Consider the following 9,974-nt stretch of genomic DNA (forward strand, 5'->3'; position numbering starts at 1 on the left):
TAGGTTGTGAAACCAAGGCTATGACCACCAAAAGCTATGGAAATCAAAGCAAATGGAGACCAAAGCTCTGATACCACTTGTAGGATCGAAAGTATGTCTAGAGGGGGGTGATTAGACTACTTGACCAAATAAAAACTTATCCTTTTCCCAATTTTAGTCTTTGGCAGATTTTAGCAATCTTAACACAATTCAAGCAAGCATGCAAAGAGTATATGAGCAGCGGAAAGTAAAGCATGCAACTTGCAAGAATGTAAAGGGAAGGGTTTGGAGAATTCAAACGCAATTGGAGACACGGATGTTTTTGTCGTCATTCCGATAGGTGGTGCTATCGTACATCCACGTTGGTGGAGACTTCAACCCACGAAGGGTAACGGTTGCGCGAGTCCACGGAGGGCTCCACCCACGAAGGGTCCACGAAGAAGCAACCTTGTCCATCCCACCATGGCCGTCGCCCACGAAGGACTTGCCTCACTAGCGGTAGATCTTCACGAAGTAGGCGATCTCCTTACCCTTACAAACTCCTTGGTTCAACTCCACAATCTTGTCGGAGGCTCCCAAGTGACACCTAGCCAATCTAGGAGACACCACTCTCCAAGAAGTAACAAATGGTGTGTTGATGATGAACTCCTTGCTCTTGTGCTTCAAATGATAGTCTCCCCAACACTCAACTCTCTCTCACAGGATTTGGATTTGGTGGAAAGAAGATTTGAGTGGAAAGCAACTTGGGGAAGGCTAGAGATCAAGATTCATATGGTAGGAATGGAATATCTTGGTCTCAACACATGACTAGGTGGTTCTCTCTCAGAAACAGCAAGCTAGAAGTGTAGGTTTGTTCTGATGGCTCTCTCCACGAATGAAGAGGAGGTGGAGGGGTATATATAGCCTCCACACAAAATCTAACCGTTACACAAAACTTGCGAAACTCGGTGGGACCGAATTGATAAACTCGGACGGACCGATTCAGCAAATCTAGTGACCGTTAGGATTTTCGGTGGGACCGACATGCAACTCGGTAGGACCGATATGGTTAGGGTTAGGGCTTAACGTAATCTCGGTGAGACCGATTACACAAACTCGGTGAGACCGATTTTGGTAATAAGCTAACCAGAGAGTTGGTCAGGTAAACTCGGTGGGACCGATTCGCTCATTTCGGTGGGACCGAAATGTTACAAAAAGGAAACAGTGAGTTTAAATTGCAATCTCGGTGGGACCGATCGCTCATCTCCGTTGTACCGAAATATTACGATGGGTAACAGAGAGATTACAATCCCATCTCGGTGAGACCGAGATCCCTATCGGTGAGACCGATTTGCCTACGGTTTGTGGCAGTGGCTATGACATCTGAAATCGGTGGCGCCGGATAGAAAGAATCGGTAGGGCCGAGTTTGACTTTTGGTTTAGGTCATATGTGGATGTGAGAAAGTAGTTGAGGGTTTTGGAGCATATCACTAAGCACTGTGGAGCAAGAAACTCATTAAGCAACACCTCATCCCTCCTTGATAGTATTGGCTTTTCCTATAGACTCAATGTGATCTTGGATCACTAAAATATAAAATGTAGAGTCTTGAGCTTTTGAGCATGAGCCAATCCTTTTATCCTCAGCATTTTGAGGGATCCACTTTTCTCATCCATGCCATGCCATTCATTGAGCTTTTCCTGAAATATTCATCTTGGAATAATGTGAGCTCAATGAGCTATATGTTGTTAGGAATTACCAAAACCACCTAGGGATAGTTGCACTTTCAATTGTGCAACACCCGGATACCTTAGGAATGCTTTGGGTGTGCCAAACGTCACAACGTAATTGGGTGGCTATAAAGGTACACTACAGGTATCTCCGAAAGTGTCTGTTGGTTTGGCATGAATCGAGACTGGGATTTGTCACTCCGTATGACGGAGAGGTATCTCTTGGCCCACTCGGTAATGCATCACCATAATGAGCTCAATGTGACTAAGTAGTTAGTCGCGGGATCATGCATTACGAAACGAGTAAAGTGACTTGTCGGTAACGAGATTGAACGAGGTATTGGGATACCGACGATCGAATCTCGGGCAAGTAACGTACCGATTGACAAAGGGAATTGTATACAAGATTGATTGAATCCCCGACATCGTGGTTCATCCGATGAGATCATCAAGGAACATGTGGGAGCCAACATGGGTATCCAGATCCCGCTGTTGGTTATTGGCCAGAGAGCTGTCTCGGTCATGTCTGCATGATTCCCGAACCTGTAGGGTCTACACACTTAAGGTTCGGTGACGCTAGAGTTGTTATGGGAATTAGTGTGCAGTTACCGAATGTTGTTCGGAGTCCCGGATGAGATCCCGGACGTCACGAGGAGTTCTGGAATGGTCCGGAGGTAAAGATTTATATATGGGAAGTCCTATTTTGGCCACCGGAAAATGTTCGGGATTTTTCGGTATTGCACCGGGAAGGTTCTAGAAGGTTCCGGAGTGGGGCCCACCTGCATGGGGGACCCACATGAACGTGGGTAGTGGGGGCAAGGCCCCACACCCCTGGTCAAGGCGCACCAAGATCCCCCTTAGAAGGAATAAGATCATATCCCGAAGGGATAAGATCAAGATCCCTAAAAAAGGGGGATAACAATCGGTGGGGAAGGGAAATGATGGGATTTCTTTCCCCCACCTTTGCCAACGCCTCAATGGACTTGGAGGGCAAGAAACCAGCGCCCTCCACCCCTATATATAGAGGGGAGGCGCATGGGAGCCGGACCCCTTCCCCTGGCGCAACCCTCTCCCTCCCCAACACCTTCTCCTCCGTAGTAGTGCTTGGCGAAGCCCTGCCGGAGAACTGCAAGCTCCACCACCACGCCGTCGTGCTGCCGGAGCTCTCCTTCAACTTCTCCTCTCCCCTTGCTGGATCAAGAAGGAGGAGACGTCCCCGGGCTGTACGTGTGTTGAACGCGGAGGCGCCGTTGTTCGGCGCTTAGATCGGAATCAACCGCGATCTGAATCGCTGCGAGTACGACTCCTTCATCCGCGTTCTTGTAACGCTTTCGCATCGCGATCTGCAAGGGTATGAAGATGCACTCCCCTCTCTCTCGTTGCTAGTCTCTCCATAGATTGATCTTGGTGATGCGTAGAAATTTTTTAATTTCTGCAACGATCCCCAACAATTGGAGCCCAAGCTCTATTTGCAATTTCGGATATACAATGAGAGTGGATTTTTTATCCCCGGCTCCATGGAGATCGAAATTTAGGAAAAAAATAGTTTTTTTTTGAAATTTCAAAAATTGTAAGAACAAATACACATGTATATAGTGTTGTATATCTCTGTAAAATTCCATGATAAAATATATTTTGATTTGGTCTTAAAAACCAAATCATGAACTTTTATAGTGACTAATACAAGTGTTATAAAATCATGGATTTGTTTTTTGTCTATCTCACATCGTAACATATTTCATCATCAAAATTTACAAACATGTAGTATGTCACATCAGACATGCATGCATAATTAAAAGAGGTGCGCTAATTAAACAGATGGACATGCAGTAATATATGATGGGATAATTAAATGAATTCCTGAGTTCATGCATAATTTAAGGAGGAAAATGCACATTGTATGGTGGTGTTAAGCTCTAAGTGAAGCAGGATTATGAATATATTGGGAGTGCCATAGGGGGGGGGGGGGTTGACATCAATAAAAATCCCTATTCTATTTCTTTTCTTATTCAATTTCTTTTCCCTTGGGGTCACAAATTGGATGTACATTGTTCTTCACTTTCTTGCATGAGTTATTTATAGTTACTGATGAAAAAAATTGATGGCAAATTTGTACAACTTGATTGAATTTGAATTATTTTATTTTGGGCTATAAATTTTCTGACAATTTTGTTGTTCACCTGTTCCAACGCATGGACACTTTTGCTAGTACATGCCTGTGTACATGTGTGTGTTTTTCAGATTTTTTGAAACTTCAAAAGAAGATGTTTGAAATTTTCACCATGGAGCCCTAGCTCTATTTGCAATTTCTGATACATAGTGAGAGTGGATTTTTGGATCCCTAACATTTGAAAATTTTGAAAACAAAATTTTGAAGTTTCAAACAATTATGAAAAACCATATACATGCATATATTGGTGTATACTTCATCTATTTTAAATTTTCATGATGAAATATATTTTGATGTTGGTCTACACAAAAAACATGAACTTTTATAGTGAATAGTACATGTGTTAGAGAATCATGGATTAGTTTTTTTTGGTAACTCGCATGAGGACTAATTTCATCATGATAATTTATAGACATATACTCCATCCGTTCCAAAATATAGTGCTTCCTCTATTCCTGTGCTTCAACTTTGAATATAAATTTAACCAACGAGATCGACTGTGGCAGGAGGAAAATCTATACCAGTGAATTCGTATTGAAAAGAAGTTTTTCAATTACATAATTTTTTCTTCCGCCGCAGTCGGTCTCGTTGATTAAATTTATGGTCAAAGTTGGACCTCGGGAAGCGGGGGCGCACTATATTTTGGAATGGAGGGAGTAGTATACATCATTACTGTACATGTTTGATTTTTAAATATTTTCTTTGAAACACAATAATTTATTTTTGAATTTCTCAAAAATCAGGCTCCATGGAGGACAAGCTCTATTTGCAAATTCCAATATATTTCCTCATATAATACGTGATATTCTATTGGACCATGGCGGATAGCGGCGAGGTCGAATTGGAAATGGAAGAGGGAGAGGAGGGAGCAACGGCGGCGGCGGCGGCTGTGAGGAAGCGGAGGGGAACGAGGACGATCTTGGGTTGGCTCGCCGACAGAATTCAATAGCTTGATTTAGCTTCTTGGGCGGCGCGTTGGGCTGGCACCATGAATTCGTGCGCACCAACCCGGAGGGGGCTCCCGGTGGACGCATGACTCTCTGCATGAGTCCTTCCGTCAGTTGAGTGGTCGGTTGGGTCACATTTTCGCGACCGGCTAGGATTGGAGGGTCCAACTGTAGATCCTTTGGTAAACTTGAAACTCATGCAATAGGGCGCACAGTCAAACGGTACTCAGGGCTAGTTCTTTTGGGCGGCTTAGAAATTAAGCTACCTCTCCCCAGCTTAAAAAATAAGCTGCACTCTAAGTTTGTCGAGACTTCTAAATTAGTTATCCCATAACCAGTTTAGAACCTTAATAAATAAGAAAAACTGCTTATGAAAAAAGTCGAGAAGGGGCAACTTATTTTTCAAGCTGCCAAAAGAAATGGGCCGGCCCTGGACGAGTAATGCTACATCAACGGAGGGTTTTGATACGGGGTTCACGGGCTAGATGAGGTGGATCAGTTGCCGTTGACAAAAAATGCTACACTTACGGGCAATATATAGATGAATCTTACGGACTGCTCCCCACTAACCAATCCCACTCCCCCGCTGATTTCAAGGGTGGGTCTTGCTGCCCCCAGTTTCCATTTAAACATTGCCAGCTCAGTCCGTAACTTACTTCCCGTGCCTGCTGTCCGTAAGTTAGCAAAGTCGCTCGGTCGACCGGCTCGATCGCCCCGAAGCCGAACCGCAACTTGAAGGATTCATCATACGCACCCACTTGCGCGCGCTCCATGCCCTGCCTGTCACTGCAATTTCAGGCTAGCCGTCCTTACATATACCCCGCTCTCGTTGTTTTCCTCCACTCCACATCCCACTCCAAAGCTTTGCTTCGCTCTCCCGTACCTGACCTCTCTTTCCATCGAGGCAATCCTGTCCAGTGCTCCTCCTTACCTCTATCGTCCATGGACTGCTCGAGTTCCAAAGAGACCCCACCGCACAAGTAACTCTCCAGCTAACTTGCGTATATTTGTGTGTATGTATTGGCGTCAGTGAGATGTAATTTGTGGTTGACTTTGTTTTGCGTCATGATTAACTTTGGTTATCGATCAGGGCGTGGTGGACCGGCGAGACGGTGGCGGTGGTGACGGGGGCCAACCGTGGCATTGGGCACGCGCTGGCCGCGCGCCTGGCGGAGCGCGGGCTATCCGTGGTGCTCACGGCGCGGGACGAGGCGCGCGGGGCGGCCGCCGCCGCGGAGCTCCGCGCCAGGGGTCTCCCGTCCGTGCGGTTCCGCCGCCTCGACGTCACCGACCCCGCCTCTGTCGCCGCCTTCGCCTCCTGGATCCGCGACCACGTCGGCGGCCTCGACATTCTGGTGAGCCGCACGATCGTCTATTTTTCGCCGTCTATTCCCATGCTTCTCCCCTGAATTCCCGCCGCCTGCCATTTTCCTCTCTCCGGCCGGGTTAATTTGATTTGAAGTTTCACATGACCCCCTCCCCCCTACCCCGGCAAAAAAATGTGGTGTGCTAAATTAGCTGTTTATCAATTAATGAGCCATGTTAACCACCCGATTGTATACGTAATTAGGGTTAGGGGTTGGCTTACCTAATAGTCTACCATGCATGCATACTACTCTACCCCCTTTTTGCCCCAAATGTCAAGTACTGCCATACTACTCCGATCCACTATAGACAAAATTTGCAAAGCATGCCCAGCTACTTTCTGCTAAATTAAATGTGCATATGCCGTTTCTAAAGAGAAAATGCGCTTATGCTAAATAAGGCATGCCGGTGAAGTATATCTGGTAGTAGTTGGGTACAGTTATGATCGTGAACTAAAACATCCGTTGGCCCACAGAAACCCAATGACAGACTGCAACCACCAGTAACTTCAAGAGGTAGTGTTTCAGTGGAACAGACTTGTTAACCCAAACGTCACTCCACAGCCGAAATTAGAGCCAAGTCATCACCGGTAACAGCGGGTCAACGAGGGCACGCCACGTCGCCACGAGGCGCTGAGTGCAGTAATCAGCTGACCTTTTCTTTTCCCTTCATGTACGCCGTAAGAAAGCGTCGTCGATAGTGATCTTGGCACTTAATAGGTCGGCAATTTTATTATCCTAACTATGGTGAACTCATGCAACAATCTTTCTGTTAGGTCACCAAATCGATCACAATTATTATTCTTCTTAGGATAATAAAAACAAGGATTTTGATATTTGTATAGCTTGTACAAAGTGCCGGAATTAGATGTGAGCCTCAGCCTCTTGCTTGTGTCGATCGAGATACCACATAGAGCAGGTCAACCACGCACACAAGATGCTTCGTGCATTCCGCTACAGTAATCGATCCCCGCATATCTTGTCTGTTGAGGGATTCGATTTAAACTCGTCGCCAGTGTGGTCCAAAGTCCACGAGCCAGATGATACACGATTCGTTTTTTTAGAAACCAGAAACGAACAATGCGAAGATCCAGTGCATGCAGTTCGATCCAGATATTATTATTTTCCGATGCAATCGCCGTTGCTGGCAACGTGAAGGCGGCGAACAAACTAGTAATATCACAAGCTTGTGTTCCATGACGATGGAACAGCCAAGTACAAGAGCTAGCTGTTCTTCAGACGAGCCAGTGCTATAGCTGTACAAGAGCTAGTATAAGATAATTGCAAGTTGCCGCAGTCGCTACAATCCAGGTCATCACAGATTATAGCAACATCATCATAGAAGGCGGGCGTTGGTTTCTACCATATATCTGTACTACAGTCACAAAATAGCAGGGGAGTTTCCATCTTTTTTTTTGCTAGTTTGTTTGCGGATAGTATGTGAAACGGTCTTTTTAAAAATCTACATACTGAACTGCTGTTCCTGAAAATTTCTATATAAGAATGTAATGTTCCTGTTACCTTTTTGCTCGACGGAGTGAAACAAACCATAATCATAATCCAACTCTTGGAGAAATAACAGTGGATAAGTTACTGAACTAGGTAGTTTATCCAGTTGGCTTAACCACCGTATCAATTTGTTGATACTTATCCGTCATCAGCTGTCACCAGTACTATCTGGAATGCTTAGTTAAATTAGGGCAAAGCTACATAGCAGTAGGCCAGTAGCCCAAATAGCACAATTTCTAATTCTAGGCCTTATCAGCAAGAGAGCAAAAGCTCCACCAGAAAGAACAAAGGGAAAATAAGATGCTGAATTGGTGCATGGTAGATGTAACCTACCAGGGCTACCACCTCACAATCACATGCTTTCAGGATTTGTTTTCTTGGTAGCCAAACCCTGGAATATTCTTAGTCTGACGTGAGTTATGTGATTTCTGAAACGAAGCCTCTTGCCTCCTGCAGGTGAACAATGCCGGGGTATCGTTCAACGAGATCGATACCAACTCGGTGGAGCATGCTGAGACAGTCCTAAAGACGAACTTCTATGGAGCCAAGATGCTCATCGAGGCGCTCCTGCCCCTTTTCCGTCGATCCTCTGGGACCAGCCGGATCCTGAACCTCAGCTCCCAGCTTGGCCTTCTCAATGTAAGCGATCATGCTGTTAAGTAAACTACCAGTACTGTACTTGTTCTCTGACGCTGCAAAACATCTTGTAATTGTCGTCTCCTACTTATTTAACACTAGCACGTTTTGTGCAGCATGAGGCAAATAACGCGTTCAGACGGTTCAGTTTACGTTATACGGAGTACGTAATACTATATGAATAATGATTTTGGAACCAAATCTTCTTGTCCCATGCTCGCACTAGTTGTCAAGCGAGTGGAAACTTAAAAGAGTGAGCGCGCTGCGCACATGCCAGTGATGAGTGATGACTCCAAACCTAGTTTATTTTGCGGGTCAAATCAGGTTTAAATAAATAGCATTTGATTAAGGGGCAAACAACTTGACTATGAGCTCGCTATCAGCTGATTCAGCCATCGGCTGTGGACTCTGAAGTTTGAACGCACAAACTCTCCTCCAGAGACAATGCCAATTCTCTTGAGTCACACTGTCAGAGGCTCAGAGCACATGACTTCATCAGTGTCCTGTGTCCACACCGTGACCAGCTAGTCCAAGGCCATCTGAATTCTGAAACAATGTCCAATTCCATGCTCAACACAGAGTTCATTAGTAGTAGTATATGTAACTGCTACAGGACATGTACAAGAGGATGCAGTTTTGGCAGGCCAGTTTTCAGAAATAAATTGTTGCGTGTTGATCTTTTTGCAGAAGGTGAGGGACCCGTCGTTGAGGATCATGCTGCTGGACGAGGGCAGGCTGACGGAGCAGGAGGTCGAGGCCATGGCGTCGCGGTTCCTGGCGCAGGTGAAGGACGGGACGTGGCAGGACCACGGGTGGCCGGCCGTGTGGACGGACTACGCGGTCTCCAAGCTGGCCCTCAACGCCTACTCCCGCCTCCTCGCCGCGCGGCTGGGGGGGGCCGTAGCTGTCAACTGCTTCTGCCCCGGGTTCACGCGGACAGACATGACGCGGGGGTGGGGCAAGCGCACCGCCGAGGAGGCCGGCCGCGTCGCCGCGGGGCTCGCGCTGCTGCCCCCCGCCGACCTCCCCACCGGCATGTTCTTCAAGTGGTCCACGCCGCAGCTCTACTCCAAGCTCTGACGACGACTTCCACCGCGCGCTGCATGGCGGAGCTGTGCGTAGCTGCACGCTTACGATTTGGAGAGCAAAATGATGCCCGTTTGTCCCAAAATGCAACTCCATCTCCTCACCAAGCTTGACGTCTCCCAACTATCACGTCCGTACAATTCTCTCACCCTACACTTTGTAGAACAGAGCATGTAGAAACAAAAAAGTTCTCCCTTCCTGTTTGTAACAGAGCATGTACCACAAATAATTCTTGATTGTGTTTACGAAGAAAATAAATCAACTAGTGTCGAACATTAGAAATCATGCGATGCATGCCCAAAGCATGTTCGTACACTCAAAAGGTTTGCGCCATTTTTTGTGTCGATGTATTACTCTTGTAAAGAATGCTGGAGTACCCTCCTTCTAAGGCTTCGGCGCGCGTGAGAGTGTCCTCCGCGCCATTTGTTTCCCGCGAGCCTCCCGCCGTTGTCCCCTTGAGTGCTCTCGGCCGCCCGATCTACCCACTTGACTGTTCAATTCTCCTGTCCGGCTGTACGTGCGTGCGCCGGACTACTCGGGGCGCCGCGGGTGCTACCTCGCGCTCTACGGGTTCTC

The 9,974-nt window shown here is 46.6% G+C and overlaps 1 protein-coding gene across 1 annotated transcript; it reads left to right on the forward strand.

Annotated features, from left to right (window-relative positions):
• The first annotated feature begins 5,577 nt into the window (after positions 1-5,577).
• Positions 5,578-9,660, forward strand: LOC123144771 ((+)-neomenthol dehydrogenase). The gene is made up of 4 exons (XM_044564009.1): positions 5,578-5,783; positions 5,894-6,158; positions 8,133-8,315; positions 9,000-9,660. Exons 1-4 carry the CDS (start codon positions 5,746-5,748, stop codon positions 9,390-9,392), a joined length of 879 nt encoding a protein of 292 aa, XP_044419944.1. The 5' UTR covers positions 5,578-5,745; the 3' UTR covers positions 9,393-9,660.
• Positions 9,661-9,974: the final 314 nt, after the last annotated feature.

Source organism: Triticum aestivum, chromosome 6D (genome assembly GCF_018294505.1).
Source record: "Triticum aestivum cultivar Chinese Spring chromosome 6D, IWGSC CS RefSeq v2.1, whole genome shotgun sequence".
Classification (NCBI taxonomy): domain Eukaryota; kingdom Viridiplantae; phylum Streptophyta; class Magnoliopsida; order Poales; family Poaceae; genus Triticum; species Triticum aestivum.

Bases quoted from the DNA above. Each gene is read 5' to 3' on its own strand.
- LOC123144771 (XM_044564009.1), top strand. From the start codon at position 5,746: ATGGACTGCTCGAGTTCCAAAGAGACCCCACCGCACAA. The intron at 5,784-5,893 runs GTAACTCTCCAG...GTTATCGATCAG, and splicing joins AAAGAGACCCCACCGCACAA to GGCGTGGTGGACCGGCGAGA. The intron at 6,159-8,132 runs GTGAGCCGCACG...TGCCTCCTGCAG, and splicing joins TCGGCGGCCTCGACATTCTG to GTGAACAATGCCGGGGTATC.